This window comes from Taudactylus pleione, unplaced genomic scaffold (assembly GCF_031769625.1).
Source record: "Taudactylus pleione unplaced genomic scaffold, aTauple2 ptg000191l, whole genome shotgun sequence".
Classification (NCBI taxonomy): domain Eukaryota; kingdom Metazoa; phylum Chordata; class Amphibia; order Anura; family Myobatrachidae; genus Taudactylus; species Taudactylus pleione.
Window position 1 is genome coordinate 4,646,207 of NW_028284593.1, and position 21,080 is coordinate 4,667,286.

The 21,080-nt window shown below is 44.3% G+C and overlaps 1 protein-coding gene across 3 annotated transcripts in view; it reads right to left on the reverse strand.

The window, feature by feature from the left end:
• CHFR (checkpoint with forkhead and ring finger domains) overlaps positions 1–20,820 on the reverse strand; it is a 52,823-nt gene extending 32,003 nt beyond the window's left edge. Inside the window, exons 1-8 of one of the 3 annotated variants that reach the window (XM_088476695.1) lie at positions 20,710–20,820; positions 18,845–18,977; positions 14,023–14,122; positions 4,802–4,821; positions 3,376–3,435; positions 2,271–2,438; positions 1,657–1,833; positions 30–180 (exon numbers count right to left, since the gene is read on the reverse strand). In XM_088476695.1, coding sequence (XP_088332821.1) covers positions 30–180; positions 1,657–1,833; positions 2,271–2,438; positions 3,376–3,435; positions 4,802–4,821; positions 14,023–14,122; positions 18,845–18,965 — 797 coding nt within the window. In that variant the 5' untranslated portion in view covers positions 18,966–18,977; positions 20,710–20,820. Of the gene's footprint in view, positions 1–29; positions 181–1,656; positions 1,834–2,270; positions 2,439–3,375; positions 3,436–4,801; positions 4,912–14,022; positions 14,123–18,844; positions 18,978–20,126; positions 20,197–20,709 lie in introns of those variants that run through there. The other 2 variants (XM_088476694.1, XM_088476693.1) reach the window with 2 other exon arrangements.
• Between the last annotated feature and the right edge of the window lie 260 nt (positions 20,821–21,080).

Here is a 21,080-nt window from a genome sequence, read left to right on the forward strand (position 1 = left end):
ACAAAGGAGTCACTGATCTCTTATATTACCTGACACAGTCATGTAGCAGTTCTTGGCAAATAATGCAGGTCAGTGTCTCTTCCATCTTGTCTGGCTTCAAGCTAGCTGATTTAGCATCTTCAGGTGCTCCTTTTGTATCAGTGGCTGGTGAAGGACAAGGGGCACTTGTGCTGCTTATTTCTGAATAAAGAATTATATTTAAAAAAAAAAATACAAAATATGAAATATATGTTCAACATTCTCCTTTACATAAGGCCAAAAATATGATAATTTACTCATGATCTCATAATGGAACAACAAACAGTATATTGGGATATTATACTCTTATAATCATATAGCTAAAGACGAATTGCCACTATGTGTAGGATAAATTTACTAATTTAATGGATTCAGTGAACACAGTAATTATGAAGGGTTTCTGTATAGCAGAAATCTGGGCCTTTCCATCTTGGAGCTTCAAAGTAATCAGTAAACGGTAAAGAAAAAACACAACAGAAGATGAAAAATAGAAATATTATAATTCTGCTAATAATTATATGCGTTAAGAGGCCATAGGTAGAGCTTTCAGGCTTGTAAAGGTTAGGGTACTGACTCACATTTGTAGTCACTAGTACCACACACACACATTTTAAAATAACAGCAATAAACTACAGTATTTACAATAGTCATATTGGCAACTTCTGCATAACAAAGAAGCTGCAACAAACTTATGTTTAAAAAAAACAAACAAACCAAATACTATAATAAAAAGACTGTTTGAGAATCAGAGCTGAACTACTGGTTTAATCCTATTAGCCACGATGATCTCGCGGGTGCGAGTCATCGTGACAGTGGCCACACATTACATCAGCCCAGATTCACTTAAAATTGCTCGCAGCTCCATAGGGCTCCAAGCAAAATACAGCGAATTCAGGCTCGAAGCGGGCTGCGAGGTGTCAGTCCGTTGCCAGTGCTTAAACGCCGTTGCAACAGCAACTCGCACCCTTCGCCTGGAATAGGATTGACCCTTAAAAACTGTGGGCCTCATTTAAACCCACTCGCAAGCACCTATGCACTCGCAAGCGGGTCGATGACGAGGCCCTGCGCGCGCAGCGGCCACACTGCGCGTGCGCAAGCCATGGAGCGAGAGAGAAATTCTCTCGCTCCGGGACTCACTACAGATGAGTAGGTGGGGAGGGGGGGTGGCTATACAAACGTCCCCACCGTTTGGGCGCGGCCCCACTGAAATTATGTCAGTGGTTAGCTTCCGGCCGAAAGCTCACTGGGGCTTGCGGTAGAGGAGACCCTACCACAAGGGTCTCGTCGCAAGTTCCGATGGTCGCAATGGTCTTGACCATCGCGACCATCAACCTGGCCACTTGCTAAAGCTGTGGGTGGTCACCCACAGCCTAGCGAGCGGCCAGGAGGCCGGCTCTGTACATAGAAGCGGCCGCCCTCGTTCATAGCGAGCGGCTCTGAATGAGGTCCAGGGTCCCTGACAGACCTCTAGAAATAAATGTTATATATAAATCATTATTTAGTTTTATATAGACAGCATAGAGAAAATGAGGATTCAAAATAAAAAATGTACATGTTTTTGGGAACTCCCTCAGTAATATTTTCTAGATGTATTCTGGGGGACACTAGCCAAATGATTTAACACAAGTGAACACTAACCAATTTTCATCCTCTTTTTGGGTGGAGGAAGAGGATTATCCTGCTCTGGATCAGATTTAGGAAGAGAGATCCCAGCTGCATCACTGGTCTCCAATGAGAACATCTGACCACCAAGTGCTGTTTTAGACCGCAGGTCATGTTGATGCTTTGTTGTTGTTGCTGCTGCACAGACAACTTCTGTGAAAACAGTTTGCCAGGAAAGTGTTACTGGTTGAAAATGTAAAATGATCAACATATAAAAACAATTACAAGTGGTTTGTTGGAAGAGACACTTGGGAAAATATCCATTTAGTCTCTGAAGGAATTGTCCTCTAAAATGTCAGGAGTAAGTTTCCTTACACGCTGATTTACTAGAGCTCCTCTAGTACAGTAATAAGTACACTATATTACAGTGGTTCCCAAACTCAGTCCTCAAGGCACCATAACAGTCCAGGTATTAAGGATATCCATGTTTGACCACTGGTGACTTCATTAGTACCTCAATTTGATTTAACCATCGGTGTATAACCATGAACCTGAACCATAGCCTTGAGGACTGCTTTTTGGGAACCTCTGCTATATTACATACCAGACAAGATACGTAGCCTCTGATATAATCAGCCTATCGCTCAAACCTGCTGGGGACGGCTGAACCTGCGTGGAAGAATCTGGCTCATGGGCAGAGGTAGTGGGTGTGCTGAAAAGGTCAGATGATGAGGTGGAAGGTTGAGGTTCCTCACAGGTCAATGAAGAGTCTTGAAGGGAAGACATAGTCTGAGTCTCATCTGCTTCTTCTGAGGTATCTAGAAAAATTAGAATGGATGAAGAGAATATTACACAACTGAAAATTTTGGGAGCTACTATTGAAGCCAACATTCACTGTCTTTGTTGTAAATTACAACAATACATTTCATAACTGTTTATCTCTCTACATCAGGTTTGACGCATTTTGGTTAATGACCTCTCCACAGAAATGCATCAACTACTTGATAATTAGGGGCCAGTCTTGTATTTACAGCTTGCCTCAGGTCATGCCACATATCAGTTGTTTGAAATGAGCACTAAACAAACATTTTTATATTTATGCTCAAGTATTCACATCCATCGCTTCCTGTGTTTCACAGATGAGTCTAGCTGTGGTAATAGTGCATCACTAATGAGATGTGTGTGAGTACAGCTGGCATTGTGAGATAAGGTTTATGCACAAGCATGAGTGGTGGGAGACGGAGCTGATGGGATCTATTGCAGAACATCCTTAGAAAATCCCTTCAACAGTCCTGCTCTCCGCTGCACCAGCTCTCTCACTGACGATGGACTTAGGACAAATGGTATCCCAACTACTTCTCACTAGAGATCTGCATAGCTGGAAGTGTATGGCTATAAAGAAGACCAGTAGAGTAACACTACAACCTGTTATTTGATTTTAAGCTGCATTAGACATAACACAGCAAAGTTCTGATAGCTTGCGCTCAGTTACAGTCAGGGCAGGCGCTAGGCAGCGCTGCGCCCAGCGCCGTCCTGTGTTGCCACCCGTTCCCTCCTCCGCTCCCTCCCCCCCTGTGCTTAAATATGCCCTATACCGCCGGTCGGGTGGTGGGCGTTTCCTGCGCCCTCCGGAAACAGTAGCGCTCCGGGCGACGGACCGGCTTGCCAGTGCCTGGAGCCGCTACTGGTTACAGTTTATGTAAATTACCGAAAAATTCCTTTTCTAAACAGCATCTTTTAACATTTCTGACATACCTGTTGATTCTTGCATATTGTCTTGTGCTGAACTGAAGGACTTGTACAGATATGCAACATCTGCAAACAATAACGGTCATTTATCAGACAACAAACCGAAAATAAAAGGTTTACAATTTAGGAATTTCATATTATGTGTAAATATATGGCTAAACATTCACACATTAAACTTGTGTCCAGGGATTAAAAAGAAAAAACATTGCTTTACCAGGTAAACAGGGTGTGTGCATGAAGAGAAGGTTTGGGTGATTGTTCAGCTTAGGAAAGCTAAACAGTCAGGCTTTTGTACTTAGAATAAAATATCCAAAACATTATTTATTAAATAATTTTTGCCGATCTACAGTAAATCCTATTCGCAACGAGTTTTAAAAGATGTTCTCTGAAAGCAGCTCTATATAAAACTAACAAAACTTTTGAATATGGGGCTACAAACGAACAAAACATGTTTTTCCTATGTATGAAGAGAATCGGTATGTAATGCCGCCGGATCTATTCCAGGCAGACCAAATACAAACGCCGGAAGCCTGAACAGTGAAGATCTCGACTAGGGCTGTTAAGTACTCTGACCCTCCCCAACCCTCCTTTAGTGGTGCCTAACCACAAAATCCCCGGAGAGGGGGGGGGGGGGGGGTGCCTACTATCTTTAGTCCCTGGTCGAGCTTCCATCGGCGGGATTCCGGGCGTCGGTATCTTACCTGCATCACGTATGTAGTATATATAAGGCCTGAGAAAATTTAGACACCAACTCCAAAAAGACAAAACTCAGGTGATTGTGTGCATTGTTTTGCTCTGGAACATGACATGAATTCACTGGAGTTAACTAGCTGACACCAGACATGGCAACAGAACTCCCTGCTATGGAATTTATGGGTCAAAACAAGCAGATCACCTTTCAGGGGGCACCTCCATAGCCAGTGAGAAGATTGTGCCATGTGCAGGCTGAAGTCAAAGTATTTCTTCCAGTACCTCAATGCTGGATCACAAGGCGTCATCCCACAGTCTCTCTCACTTTAACACCCAGCTACTGTACAGTCATCCACCATAAACACGTATTACATAGCGCACCTCATCACTATTTAACTTAGACAAAACCATTCATTGGAGGAGCGAGACTGGGAATTCTCCTCCTGGCAACTTCAAGACTGACTGGCTGTATTACTGAGGAGTCCTCAAAACCTGCACAAAAAGCAGCCTGTGGGCACCCCTGCACTACATAGCCTGTGGGTACAGCATTGGGTAGTGAATGTTACCTCCCACATTCCAATGCTTTTGTGACCAACATAAAACAAGGAAGATAGATTCATTGTTACATGTACTATTACTCAAGAGTCTGGAAATCCTAATTAAAAAAAAAAAAAAAAAAAATCACACTTATTTTAGCCATAAAACATATTTAGAACTATGGAAAATTAAAACTGAAACTTACTTTGTTCTGGCTCATTTTTCCTGTAAACGAAATAAATCACATCACCATTCTTTAAAGGATAGGTCTGTTTCTTTAGTACTTTCTGCTGGTTAATTACGGTGCCATTAGTACTGCAGAAATAGATATAGCAAAGGAACTATATCAATGCATTATGTCAGCAGAAACAAAATAGATCATATCAACATGAGTACACAAATGGAAGGTCTAACTGGCGAAAATATAGCAGAACATCATAAAAATTTGGCTTTTAGTTAACAAAAAAACATGCACTAAATAATAATATTTACAAATAATACAATGATAGACTTCAGCTACTAAGTGGGGGGGGATCACTGGAACCCACAAAACAGAGACTAGAAAAAAAAAAATAAGCGCCGTTAGTCAGACTTAAGGTGCGTACACACTAGACGACATTTTAAGCCATTTTGCCGATAACGACACATCTAGTGTGTACGCTCTAGATCGCTTGCGATGCGCACTCCCATGTGTTGCTAACGACATTCCCCGTTGTCTGCATTTGCAGCTCAATCTGGGGATGTCTTAGTGACACCACGCTGCCAAATGCAGCATGGCCCCGCTCACCCCCCCTGCTGTCGTTCCATCGTTGCTGGCATACACACTTGCTGATGCCGGCATCCTGCCGGGTCCGACGCTGACGAGGTCGCTGGGTACACACATCGTTTAGTGTGTACCCAGCTTAACACATTTATTAATTAAATGTACAATACATTAACAGTCAGTGTGCAAATAAAACAATTAAATATGTATTTTTCCTATAATAACCACAATATCACAACCAGTAGCTAATTAGAGGTTGAATATATTAAGCAACGATTGAGTTAATGATATAAGTTGCCAGAGTCAATTGCTAGTAGCTATGCAAAACGATTTTACTAGTAAGTAATTAGCAGCAGAGATTTAATTGTATAACTCAGTGGTTCCCAAACTGGGTGCAGTGGCACCCCCAGGGTGCCTCAGGGCTCTTGCAGGGGTGCCTCGGGTTGGTGGTCCAACACCAAATAAATGATTTTGTGTCAGTGTGATTGGCAGTCATTAGCACTGATTTTGCCAATCAAAAAATATGTGGACAAAGAGAACAGCAACCCTGTCAGCCACCACATAACTGAACCTAAGGGTGACATATAAGCACAATTTACTTACTTAATTGAATTTTGCTGAATTTCTCAATAAGAAACTTTTGGCCCAAGGAGGTGCCGTGGAAACAATCCTGGTACTTTAGCGTGTCGCGATTCGAAAATGTTTGAGAACCACTGGTATAACCCCTTATAAGCCTCTGGTTGTGACATTGTGGCTATGAAGGTTATATTTCCCAGGGCCGGGCACTGGGCGTAGGCGCCCCAGTAAAGTGCCTATAGCGAGATAGCTCCAGGGGGGACACCACCTGTCTGCAAATCCACCAGACTGTCCAGACGGATGTAGAGATGTGTCCCACTGGGGACATCTGTGGCCAGCACTGGGATCAGACATCGGCTTTTTAAATTTGTCGCCGGGCGCGAGCCAATAGTGGCTCAAGGACTGGCAGCCGATCAGGAACTGTCGCGGTGAACTCACAGCGTCAACGAACCGCTCACTCATTCCATCTTTTATGAGCCGATGCGAGCTGCATGAACTCAGCACAATGGTGGAAAAGGAGCATAGAAGAGCTCTTAAAGAGCAGTGGAAGACACTGTGACAAAAAACAGAAGACCAGAAGATGCCGGGTCAAACCAGAAGACTCCAAGATGCGTAAGCCCTGGCAGCAATAGGGCTCTTGCAAAATAGCTTTTACTGGCCCGCTTGCTGTTAAAGTAAAGTCTGGGGAGAGACAAGCAGCCAGCAGAGTCAAGCCAGCGCCAAGAGGCAAGAAAGGATCTGGCGCTCGGGTAAGCTATAAAGCAGAGCTGACTACACTGTTCCTGCCAAGGTCGGCAGAGAGGATAAGGTCCCAGTGAGACACCCTCTACCACCCTAGACTTCCAGGGTGTCTGGCGTTTGATTAAATTTGTTAGTTTGACAAACAGTGTTTATCATTTTTTCTTGTATTTTTATTTTTTGCCCAAAATTTATTAATTGAGATTTTTCAGGAAGCATACAAAGAAACTTATATACAAAGAAACCATATGGCTCAATTAAACGGAATAATACATAATTGGTAAGAGTAACCCATGCAAAAGCGGTTACAGCACTACATATGTATTATATAACAGATTATGGGTACACAAACATAAATCCACGTTTTCAGGAATCTGACAAGAGAAAGGCAATGAACAATCAATTAAATAAAAACAAATATAAATTGGGGGTGTGTGTAACAGACAAGAGAAAGAAAAACACAGAGAATACGGGGGAAGGGAAGAAAAGGCAGGGTAGAAGGATGCTTAAGCAAGAAGGGAGACCGGGCATCAAATTATAGACAGGCATTTAAGGACAGATATTTTGGTGTAGAAGATGAAGATATAGACTGCGGTATAAGAACCAGTCTGTATATTAAAAAAATAGAGTTATGGTATAACTTACCTCAGTTAACTCTTTTTTTTCGAGGTCCATAGGGTCTACAGGATCTACCTTGGCGTATGTAGTTGGAGTGATCCATTGCACCAAACAGCTTACAGCTTTGAAGCTCCCAGCATGCATAGGTCCACCTCCCTATATACCCTGCCCCCAGCCACAGGCATTCAGTTTACAAACAAGCCTAACGGCAAGAGATGGAAAGGGGAAAAGGAAGTACAATGTACCCAAGAAACACTCTCAAAATACAAAGAGGGAATCAGTGATACAAAAAAAGCAAAGAACGGATCCCAACCGAGGCCAGGTGCATCAGGGTGGGCGCTCTGTGGACATCGAAGAAAAAGTTAACGGAGGTATGTTATACCTTAACTCTAATTTTCTTCTTCAGAGTCCATAGGGTCCACAGGATCTACCTTGGGGAGGTCCTAAAGCAGTTCCCTTAAGGGTGGGGACGCTACTGAGCAGACAGGAGAATCCGCCGCCCAAAGGAAGCATCCTGGGAGGCAAAAGTATCAAATGCATAAAATTTGATAATAGTATGGACGGAAGACCAAGTGGCCGCTTGCACAGCTGTTCAGCCGAGGCGCCATGTCTAACCGCCAACGATGGTCTCACAGACCAAGTAGAATGCGCTGTCACCATGTTCGGGACAGGGAGATCAGCCTGTGTATAGATCTGACAAAGTCATACGCAATCAGCGAGCCAAAGTCTGTTTGTTAGCTGACCAGCCTCATTTGTGAAACCCATATAACACAAAAAGCGCATCTGATTTCCTGATGGAGCTGGTACGATCCACGTAGATACGTAGGGCACGAACCACATCCAGGGAAGCTTCGCCCTTAGAAAAGGTCTGAAGACAAAGGCCGGGACTACAATTTCTTCACCAATATGAAAATGGGATACCACCTTTGGAAGGCAACCCGCTCTAGAACGAAGAACAGCTCTATTTTGATGAAAAATCAAATATAGGGAGCGACATGACAGTGCTGCCAAATCAGAGGAACGAGGAGAAAAAGTGTCTTCGCTGTCAATCATCTAATGTCCACCTTATCCAAGGTCTCAAAAGGAGAAGCTTGCAGTGCCCTGAGAACCAAAGATAAATCCCACGGTGCCACCGGAGGGACAAATGGAGGTTGCAGACGGAGAACCCCCTGCAAAAATGTTCTAACATTCGGCGGAGGAGCAATTATGCGCTGGAACCATACCGAATGCAGAAACCTGAACTCTCATGGTAGCCAGGTGAAGACCTAAGACTAATCCCGCCTGAAGAAAAGCAAGCACTTGCAAGACCCTGAAAACTTTATGGTCATATTTTCAGTGGGAACACCAAAGAAAAAATGAATGCCAAATCCTGTGATAGATGCGGGCCGAAGCAGGCTTCCTTGCCCTCAGCATCGTCTAGATCACAGAAAGAGAGAAATCTTTAGCCTTTAAGACGGAAGACTCAATAGCCATGCTGTCAAAGCCAGCCGAGGTAAATCTTGATATAGGCAGGAACCCTGCACTAGTAAATCTGGTCATAGAGGCAGTGGAAGCGGACTGTCTATGGATACACGTCAGATCGTGAATCAATGTCTCTTGGGCCAGGCAGCAGCTATTAGTATTATCCTGCCGCCCTCCTGCTTGAACTTTCTGATGACCCCATGGGAGGAGAGAGATTGGAGGAAACAGGTATGCCAACCTGAAGTCCCATTTCACCGCCAGAGCGTCCACGAAGGTGGCAGAGGGATCCCTTGTTCTGAACCCGTACCTGGGGACCTTGTGGTTGTGACATGATGCCATGAGGTCTACATCTGGTAGTCCCCACCTGTCCACCAGGAATTGAAAGAAGTCTGGATCAAGAGTCCATTCTCCGGCGTGTATGTCGTGACGACTTAGGAAGTCTGCTTCCCAGTTGAGGACTCCAGGGATGAATATTGCTGAGGTTGCTGGAAGATGGCATTCTCATGGCTGCCGGACTTTGTCTGCCTCCTTGATTGATATAGGCCACCGCAGTCGCGTTGTCGGACTGAATCTGGACAAGCCTGCCCTGAAGTAGGTCCTGTGCCAGAATGAGCACTCTGTGCACTGCATTTATCTGCAGGTGACTTTCCTGATCCGTCCACCTTCCCTGAAAGGTGTGATGACCTGTCACCGCTCCCCATCCTCGCAGACTTGCATCCGTGGTGAGGAGTACCCAATCTGGGACCCATAACGGCCAACCCTTGTCTAAATGAGTTGTCTGCAGCCACTAAGCGAGGGAGAGCCGGACCTGTGGCGAGATGCGGATCATCTGAGACTTTATCTGATGATACCGACCATCCCAATGAGACAGAATCCATTGCTGCAGGGACCTGGAGTGGAACTGGGCATAAGCCACCATGTCAAATGTGGACACCATGGAGCCCAGCACCTGTATTGCCAAGTGAACTGATTCTTCCTGCTTGCAAAGTAGACTGTGCACACGAGATTGTAGTGCTGCAATCTTGTCCTCTGGCAGAAGAATCCTCTGTCCCAGAGTGCACCATTTGCTGAGTTGGAGAAAGAGAAGACTTTTTCCAATTGATTATCTAGCCGTACTCTTGTAGGCAGACAGAGCGCCTATCTCCCCTAAGCTGCGATTTTGACGGCACGGGTACGTTGACCCCACAGTAGTAGACGCTACTTAGTGCGCTCCAGTGCATCTACTAACGTCCACGGCGACAGAATATATGGCCTCGGCTGCCTTAGTGAGGACACGTTAAACGAGACCTTCACCCTCAGCTACCTCCGATGCGTCTCCTACACCGGAGGCCTGGACTGCTCCGCGCATGATTCCCCATGAGGAATTATCTCACCTGCCATCTCCGTGAATCTGATCGCAGTCCGGACCCCAGCGATGCCACTAGCTGAGCCACGCTGAGGCCCGCTGAAATCCCCAGGGCATATAGCGGTACTGGCGTTTCGGCATCGGTAGAAGGAGTCACAGTATATGAGTCGTATTCGGCGCCTAATACTGCTAAACTCAGAAGTTAAAAAAACGAAGGTAAATAAAATAATAAGAAATAGCCTGGGATTGCCTAGGCAGTCCAGCTGTTAAAATGGTGCTTCTGGATACTTGTCGTGCACCAAACAAAAACAAAAAAATGAATGCATGAGTGGGTTGTGGGGGATGTTAAGCAATGTGTAAATGTGTTTTAGTGGACACTGACAGTTCCTGGGTGTCAGCTTGGTAACAGCATTTGGTGCTCCACTTATGCTAGGTACACACTGGCAGATATATTGACCGATCAATTGATCGGCCAATATATTGTGTGCCCATCGGCCAATGTGTTCCAGCGATATGTCTGTGAACGATGTCGTTCACAAACATATTGCGTCAACAAGACCTTTGAGCATCTATGATCTTCGAAGTCCAATATAAATTTGTAAGGCTCAAACCACATCCCAGAGATGGATAGAACTAGAAGTGTCCTGTTGAAAGGCAAGTGGAACAATTTACTGATTTAAATGGAACAGACAATTTTCCAATGAAAGAATGGATGAGTTTGAAGGATCGCTATGTCAGGATAGAAGTTCAAAAATGGTGATTCACATGACAAGAATGCCAATTCTGATACACACCTAGCCGAGTCTGTAGCCAGCAGGAGCTCCACATTCCAAGAAGTGCTGCTCCACAGAGCCCTGTGGCTCAGAAGGAAACTTTCACAACATAAGGTGATTGTATATGAAACAACCCTATGAATAAAAGCTCTAAACCTTCAAAATTAAGGCCAGTTTCAATTGAAACAGAATGGTAGAGACTGAACTGGGAAGCAGAAACTTTCTTGTGTCCACACACAGTGGTAGATCCTAGCTATAGAAGGCTTTCGAATCCCTTTAGGATCTTAGGGGTCGATTCAGACCCGGACGCTAAGCTGCGCTCTCTTGCAGCCAAAAGGGACCAGGTATGCAAATTCCGCGATCGCACTGTGTGGTGTAAGGACGCCCTCTATGTCTGAGAGAGTGACGGCAGAGCGAACGCAAGCCGGTCTAAAGACGCCCACTTTTCTTTGTTAACACACGTCATCTCCAGGAAGTTTATGATTAATCAGAACCATCGAGAGCCATCGGAGCAGCACACAGCGCTTGAGGTAGACTCTACCCCGCCGCAAGCACTACGATCACTGCAGGTTGAAATACAACCAAGTGACGTGTACAATGACAATTCCATGCTAATTATGCACACCCATAAAACTCAGTTTTGACCCCCAGACACGCCTGCGTTCACAGCACCACTTGCCCGTTCATAAGCACCTTCCCGTTACCACCCACAAACGGCACTGTCACTCAAAGTAGCGTCCAGTCTGTGTACTACGAGCACACAATTCCCGAGCGCAGTGAGTGACTCGCGCATGCGCATATTGTCGCATGTGCAAACGGGCGATTATTGCCCATAGCGTGCGTTCGCGGCTTAGCGTCCAGGTCTGAATCAGGCCCTTAGTTGCTAGCGCCATGGCTTCAAACCAAGTGATTCAAATCAAGGTGAAGAAATAGTCATTGGCCTAGAAGGAATCTTCATAGTGGAAGATGCCAAGTAGGTGACATTTTTAGTTCGTCTCTTCCAAACCCAGATAACAGGAAAAAAAAAAAATTTAAGAAAAAAACCTCATAGGGTAATAACGTCAACTGATAATAGACACCTACTGTATTCACTTTTCAATAGGAAAAGGGACTATATGTGTGACACAACCCAATAAGAGTATCAGCTATCTTGGACCAGGCCAAGAAAAAACAACTCTGGTTTGGGAGGCAAGGTGATTTTTGTTCTTAACTCACTCTACAAAAAAGAGGGTGTACAACAACAAACTCGCAATTGGCCAAAAGGAAAAATGAAACAGGTTTGAGCAGGATGCTAGCCCTTGCTGCAAATCTGGAACCTGACTGACAAAATTCTTGGAAGGGGGGGGGGGGGTTTGGGTGGTGGCAGCAAAAAATTCTCTGGAGTGACAACCCACCAGATGTGTCCACTGCAGAGGAATCCTAGGTTCCACTGGTTTGAGGCTGACTTAAGGCACACATCCTGAACTAGGAAAGGGCAGGCTCCCACCAGATAAGGACTTGTACAGGGTGTCTCTTACAAACAGATTGTCCTGTATCTTAGGATATGGACATCTGCCTGACAAGGATTGGCAAATACTGTACTGGTCAAAACTATTTCTTGGCCATAAGCTGAGCCTCTGAGCCTAGTTAGGCATTGCTCCTTCTACAAATTAGACCAAGGATGAGTGTTGCTTGTGGGTCCCGGCCCCAGAGACTGCACATCCAGATTTTTGCATTTATTAGACCTGCATTTCGAACAGGTAAAATATTTACTGAAAACATTTCCATTTCTGATTTGTAATCGTCTCCCTCATTAGACATAACCGATAAAACATTGATAGAAGATAAACATTCAATAAGAGAGATAGTGCAAGAAAACATATTACAGGTATATAAACTGTCTATACTCCCACCTGTCTGGAAAACAGAAGGCTCTGATTATTATACAAGTGACCAGTACCAACACACTGGCATATGGTGAGCTTTTAACCAGTCTCACTGAAAAAGGCTGTCAAAAAAGATCCCCTATAAAAGGGAGAGGAAGCTATTAAACTGTAAGTTGTATTTTTTTTTTTTTTTGCATTCGTCATCGACTAAGGGAGAGTCCATCAACAGGGAAGGGAACTTCTCCCTATACATGGACAGGGAGTAAAGGCGGCCATCCAAGAGAGCTTTTCCTGCCATAAAACGCCAACAGTGAGAGCTCTGCTGCAGTAGCAGCGTCCACTGGACCCTTGCCACTGGCAAATAGATCCTTAGAACAGACCTCTCCGTGACCAGGGCAACCACAAGCAGCCCAGCATTACTTCCAGGTAAGCTTTGACTGCACTTAACTTCTGCCGCAAACTCCCGTGATGTGGCTAACGGCTCCGTGCACATTTTAATCCAAGGTCCTGAGACAGGCTTTACATGCTCCTCTGTGACCCCTATGGAGACCTTTGCTAAGGGAGAAGATCGCGGCTGAACGGCAATCAGTATGGTCCCACTCCAGCCAATGCTTGTGGCAACTCCTACAGAAGGCCACAGCGCTTCATGTCTTGTAGGAAATAAAATACAATCAGCAATGCAGCACAGCAGAAGACATGTGCCTCTCTCTAAAGACACCTACTCCAAGTTCCTACAGGAAGTAAGAAGCGTATATGAAGAAGGAAGCATCAGTTCAGTACGATAATTGGGCACTGGAGTACCTTCTCCAGTACCCAGAATTTATACCCATAGTGACCAGTGTTCCCCAGATCCATTGCATTTTAATTATTATGTTGTAGCTCAAAGTAGGACAAGACTACATGACCATTCCAAAATACAGTACAACAGGGTAACCCTGCCATGCACTCCTTATTTCTGTACACCCAGTGTGTTGTGCAGGCACTTGGGGAAACCTACCAAACACCACATCCATTAAAGTAATCTTATGAGATTAGGTTCTATTTAAAATTTATAAGTTTTTGGTGAAATTAATTTCTAAGTCACAGTTTATTTCACGTAATCCTGCAATATGCATTTGTGAGCAGTCATTTCCATAGAATATGAAAGCAAACATTGGATGCCATGGTTTACAGCCCATAAAGTACCACACTATAAGATAAGACCAACAAGTGTTGCTTTCTGCTAATTACTTTATATACTTTAATTATATTGATGAACATGCATAAGACGGCTTCATTGCATTTTACCTGGTGTCTTCTAATGAAACAAGCCCAGATTCCTCATCCACTGTGATTTTGCAGTGTTCTCCAGAGACCAACTTGTTGCCAGGGAATGAGAGGTCGCAGCCTGTGAACACCATGGGATACATTTACTGTATGAAGCAGTTCAGTAGATGACAACTATAATTATTAACAAAATCCTATTCACATTGGAAAAAAAAATCAGTTTTGTTAAAGTAAAGTAACCGTCCAACAAGAAATAAATGTACGATGGGATAGGGTACGGGATCCTGGTGGTCAGAATTCCGAAGGGAAGGGTTAGGATGCAGACACCCTCACCCCACAGCCTAAACCTAACCCTCCTCCCCCCAGTACCTAATCCTAACCCTTCCCTTAGTGCCTAAACCAAACCCCTTACCCTCCCCCTAACCCCCCTACTTACCGTCACGGGATGCCGAATCCCAACAGTCGGAATTTAAACTACATCCTGTACAATGTGACCACAGTACATAATAAAATAGGACATGTACATAATAAAATAGGACATGCATTCAGTTCTCTAGGCACATTTAAGACAGATCTCAACAGTACAATTTACAAGCTGGAGGTATTAGTAAATATATATCAAGTTAACCATCTTTCTAATTGAAGAATTTATATTTTAGGTGTTCAAATTGTCACAATTTGAACAGCTAAAACTTTCATTACAGTACAAAAAGTGAGTGAAAAATAGATTTCCCAATAACATCAGTGTTTAAAGTGGAAAACCTTAAGAAATAAAATTAACTTTTTAACTTGGTGTAAACCTCGCTTATCAGGGATTGCAAAATATGCTCTATAGTGGATATTTTCGCGCTACAGGCAGTGAGGGACTCGCTTTTCAAACATGTGTAGCAGCCGGCCAAAAACTTCAGCGTTTCCCCGGATCCCCAACCAATTACTGTGGCTGGCACATCTGCTCATCCAATAGCTACCTGAGTCCTCCACCTCCCGGTCACTTGATGCCGCCGGGCTGACCCCATGAGGCAGGGGCTGAACTACGGGGACTAAGGGGCCTGTGGCTGCTGGCTGCTCAAACCATAATGTTTTCCCCTGGGCCTGATCATTTAGAAAGAAACAGCGGTCTTGGCCCAGGGCAAGAAGTATGGTCAGCCCCCACTAGCTACTTAACAGCGCTGCTGTTACTATGTCACTCTGCCTCCTGCTGTTACCAGGATGCTGCACACTACTCAGGCAGCTCTTGGTAAGTACAACACCTGGATGGAGTGGGGTGCGGGTTTGTGTATGCGTCTGCGGGGGGAATGGGAAACACTGTGCAGCACCTGGGTGTAGGGTCACTGTGTAGGTCTGTTACAAGGGCCCTACTAGGGGAAGTGGATAGTGCCCTAATAGGCCTCTGGCTTTATACAGGGGCACAGATCCATTTAATATAAAATAGTTTAGTTTTATAGCAGCAAACCAGATTCCACCAACTGTCTCCCACAACCACTCCCTGCCACGCTGTCTTCCACTGCCTCTCCTTATGTTACCCATGGCCATCCCCTGCCACTGCCTCTCCCAACCACCCAATGCCTCTTCTTGTGGCATATTTTTGCTCCTGGACCCACCACTCACAAGTTCCGCTACTGCCATGAGGCAGCTCCATATTGAAAGGCTGTGAACCCAGAAAATAGCTCCATATTGAGAGACTGTGACCCTGTGCTGATGAGACTCTTATACCCAAAATAACTTTGTGTCCTGGCATCTGCAGAAAGCAGGGACATCTAAATGGACTGCATCAGCGCTATATCTCTTCCCCTATGATACCCTGACAGTAAGCACACTCTGCTGCAGTACTAACCCCCACACTGTCAGAGCTCTGCACACATGCATACTACACAGATGCCCATTGCACACATACTGCTATCTTCCCTTGCTTTCTCGCTACTCCCAGCACTGCCTGCCCCTAGCCTCCTCATTGAACACCAACACTGTCACAACTGCTGTCTGCACATACCCCCTCCCTACATTCAGCACTGCCTGCCCTTACTCCTCTATACCCCAAACTCTACACCAACTTTACTGCCTTTACCCCCCAGCTCTACCCCAACTGCTGCTTGCCCTGAAACGCCCTCTACCAACACTGCTACCTGCCCTCAGCACTGTCCCAACTGCTGCCTGCCCTCACCGCCAAAATTATTTGATGGGACCCAGAAACAGTGGAGTAGGACCCCAATTTTTTAAAAAGTGAGGGGTCCTTGGGACCGACAATTTGTTTCGCTCTCTGCGCGATCACTGCTTATGAATCATATATACATGGGATTAATAAATGAACATTTGTATGTTGAAAATCAAGATTATTTTGTTGTGATGGAAAAGCTTTCCATTGGCTGTTATTTACTGCAATATGTAATTAGATAGACACAACAAAACAATGCTGCGTACATACATTACTGCTAAAATGACAAGTAATGTAAGACAACAGGGGGAAGGGGCTATTCTTGGGGATGTGAAGATTTATGGCAGTCTATTATCACTCACTTTTCTGTGCACCTCTGGGGGGGGGGGGGGGCAAGAGAAATTGACAATGTTGGAGTCAGTGACGTGCCAGCTGACTTCCCTCAAGGAGGATTAACGGCACTTCTCAAGAGATTGCCAAGTGAATTCCCCCACATGACTTAGAAATTAAAATGGGCCTTCACAGAAAAATGTCAATAGGTGGTGTGAAACTAGATCATTATTTACTGATAGCCAGAGCTTTCCTAACAGTAGATGTACAATAATGCAAAAACAAATATTTTTAGTTTAATTTGCAGTTTTCACATTAATATTATATTAGAATACTCATGAAAGTGAACTTCATGGTTTCAGTGAAGCCATAAGCATCTCATACAAGCAGTGTTTAGTTTATTGCGAACATTCTTTAACAACATGGACAGACATTCACAGATACAAATATCGGGGGAGATTCAAATGTTTTCACCCGTAGCTTTGGTGAATGGGAGCCCTACGGAGCTATTCACTTGTTACTCTGTTCGAGTATGAATACCACGGGTGGACACATTTCTGCTCGCACCCTCCTAAGGTGGTGAGCAAAAATGTATGAAAAGTCCTGGCTTTGGGTGTCAAAACAAGTGTTTGGATGCGCTAAGAAGTTTTACGCGGCTAAACCTAGTCTATTTTAGTGCAACATGCGCAAATAAGTATGGTTACCCAAAAGCAATTGAATACCGCCCCCAATCTCCCATCACTTTAGATGGGAGATCGGGCACAATAAAACAAATGATACAACCCCATAGATGTTATTACAACACCAACGTATTAGCTTCCCAGTCATATTTTTCATTATGTTTCAGACAAATTATACAAACAGAATTGATTCCATTACATAGCTATAACAAGACCAGCCAGTTCAGCACTTAATTTGGGCAAACCTATCAATTGCTGTTTCCAACCAAACTACCCATTTCTGTGCAATCACATCAATATTCTATGGGTTTTTAACAAGATTGTAAGTAAAAGAAAAATAATTGCAGTTGTTACACATACACACACACATTATAACTTTGATCTAACAGACTACAAAAATCTTTTAAGTGTGAATGCAGTTGTATGATTGTTAGACAATTACAATACACACCACTTTAATCAAGTTCAAGACTGTTTTTTTAAATGAAAACAATCCTACTCTGATCAGACTGATTTGCTTTAATGTACATTTGAATGTATTGGGTCTGTTGCCATTGAATATTTGTCAAGTACAGTAGTAAGACAAAAATAAAGCCTATTTTTTGACACAGTGCCAAAATGTCCATGCATTCATAAGCCCTGGCACACACCAGGCTCTTAATATAAAGCAAAATACCTATCAAATACTTTAATCTCTTATATTTTCACTCCCACGTCAGATTTAAATAGATTAAAATAGTGGCAACCTAAAATATAACCACTACACAATGAAGATTTAGCAGTTACCTTATTTGTAAATATTTTTTAATAGAAATCCTATAAACAATATACTTTTAGCAAATGCTGAAAGCAATCAGAAGAAATACTGGTCACAGAATTCATGCCTGCATACTGTACATTAAGGAGTAGGATAAATAGAGAAAAATGACAAGTGCATGTAATGACTAACACAATTTGGAGGCTAAAGTCAGAAATGGAAGAGTGGCAGAAGAATAGGTGTTCAACAGTAACAAAATTTAAGGGGAAATTTAGTAATAAGCCCTGTCACACAACCAGTGGACACACTATGCTTAATTCATAAAGGCTAAGGGCCTGATTCAGCAGCGATCACAAATGCAACTACGTACACAGACTGAGCGATTGTTAGCCATTGCGCATAAGCTGCATTGTGCTGCGATCGCACTGAGATAACGGACGCACAGAGGAATTCATCGCAGAGTCAGTGACAAGCTGTGAGCATTTGGGGGAGGTAACAGGGGGAGTGTCGGTAAAACGCAGGCGTGCCTGTCCGTTTGAACGCCGTTGCTTTGGCGTGCATAAATTAGCCACTGAGATTGCATGCGCAGCTTGAGAGCCCACTGCGTGCGTAGAGACTTGCAGTGTCTGCGGCAGGGTCACACCTGGTGCAAATGCTGCGCGAGTGGTCGATGTGCATCTATTGTACTGATGTGTATACAGAAGAGCGACAGTGGACGGATGTGAGAAAGCAGCAGTGGGCGTCTTTATGCCGGCTGTGCTTTGGCATTAGCATATTTTCGCAGCTACGATCTTGTGCGAATTCGCAGCTGTGATCGCTGCTGAATCAGGCCCTAACGCAGTAAACAAGTGTGCAAAGTAGGCGTTATTAGCCCGTAAACTTTGTGAATGTCCTTACACTGTCGGTGCATAGATGGAGAATTACCTTTTTTCCTTCCGATTGTCCATTGCTTTTTACAGAGGAAAAGCTCAGAGGAAGCCTCAGTGTCAGCTCCCAGCAGTCTGCTCAGCTTCCCCCAAGGTTTCTTCTCCCCTAAGCCTTCCATCTCAATTCACATCTGAAACAATCGGGAGAAAACCACAATGAGTTGGGGGCAGGGAGAACCAAACTTGTGCATCAGGGAGACGGGAGAGGACCCTCCCCACCAGCCAGACACAACAGTAGCAGCAGCTCAGACTAGAATGCATGCTATTATTGCATGGACTGACATCTAAGGTATAGGAGACAGGCATAATGGCATCTACCCTCACACTGCAAGCATTATCGCAGCATAACAACCCATACCATCATTAAAACAAATATTGGAAAGACTAAGAAGCTTTTGCTCATGTGCCCTTACTAATTAAATGCTGAAATACATTTGGTGGATCGCGAAAAAACAGATTATGGATTTAGCTCTATTGTTTGCAGTTTATATTTCACAACGGTTATATTACTAAGGTTATCTTTTTGGAAAGTGATAGTTATGAGAATTAAACATAAAAAGAGCGTTCAGCATATGCCAATTAATAATTTAAAAAGACTCAATCTGGACTGTAAGGTAAAGCCGTAATATAAATAGAATGATCCGATGTATTATTCTTAGAGGTTTTGCTGCCGTAGTCAGTGTGGGGGTAGGAGGCAGCTGTCTATGAATGTGGTAGTCCGATTGGGTAATGAGGTGCCATGGAATTTCAGTCTCTAGTGGGGAGGAGTGGGATTTTGCAAACGGACTTTCCTACGTATGTAGAAAACTTCTAAAAATGAACAGTTAGCTTACAAGTTACATGAGACTAGGAACAAGAATGGTTATAGAGTGCAGACATTTTAGCCTCTCAACACAGAAGCCTTGGAGAGAATATAAGAATACTGTAGCTGCTATTCAAATATGCTGCTTGTTCTGGGCTTGAGGAGGCGGCTCAGGATATGAGGATAAACTTATGGCTCAGGGGGGATGGTGACTATCACACTGTACAGGACCCATATAGGTCATTAGCACTGGTGAGTCTATAGTTCAAGTGGAAAAAGCAGAGTACTGTAAACAAGAACAAGATGTTGGGGTGGTAGAATAGATTAGCCACCAAGAGAAGGAAGATCAAAGAAAAAAGTAAGAGGTAAACAAAACACCAGGATGAAGGAAAAGGAAGATAAATATGGCAAGGAAAGTAAATGTGTGTAGGTAGGGCAGTATGGCACAGAGAGGCGGTAGCAATTAAAACAATGGTACCATGAAAAACGATTCAGTCCCATATCAGGTGTCAGTCATAAAGAAGTCAGAGAATTTCTATGAAAGAAGATACCAAGCTTATACTCTTGCTACAATGTCCGCACTATTCCTTCCTAGTGTGGCACCAGGGTCTGAGGTGTCCAGGAGAGATGGCTGCTGCCACAGACAAAAATGGCTGATGAGGAGTGAGCTTTGCACCCCATGTGTACTGGGTTCTTGGGCTTGCTGCATCAGTCAGTGCACAGGCCGGGGTAAAAGGGGTGTCAGCATTTACACCGTGGGCAGTGGACATAAGTGGAATGGAGGAGGGGGCAAAACTGGCTATCGTCCATAGACACCCCACGGTGGAGAGGAATTGTCTGGCGAGCATAGAATGATCGTGCATACTGATCCCCAGGACTTATCGCAGGGTTACTAATACTATGGGGGCAAGGGGCTATACGTGGTGTGGGGGTGTGTGCTATTCTGGCCCGGGGATTCCCTCCCTCCTCTACCACTGACAATCACCGCCCCAGGTATAGGAGGTCTGGGGAGTCCTGCCTGCCTGTAACCCCGCACAGACCCTGTCCCTGGGGAGGATTACCGACTCCGCCGTCTTCTACGCGGCCGCCTCCCTGTCACAACACGAACCAGGCAGCGTCAGCTGATCAGGGGGGTGGAGCCTGCCCAGAACGTGGCGTCTCCTATGGAAACCCCCATCCTCAGCTTCATCCTCAGAATGGGTGGGGCCCTGTAGAGTACACAGCAGCCATCTTTGATTCGGGCTAGGTGCTGGCTGATTCATAGTAAAGTGGTTGCTAAAACATACGGGGATGTAAAATAATAGAGACTTTATAGCGATCATTGCATGCTGTGTTCTGCGCATATTCTTTGTAGTGTAATCAACTGTTCCTTTTATTTTTATCAGGTCTTATACCATTGTGGTTTCTGTGTTGTAAATTTGGAGCAGCAGAT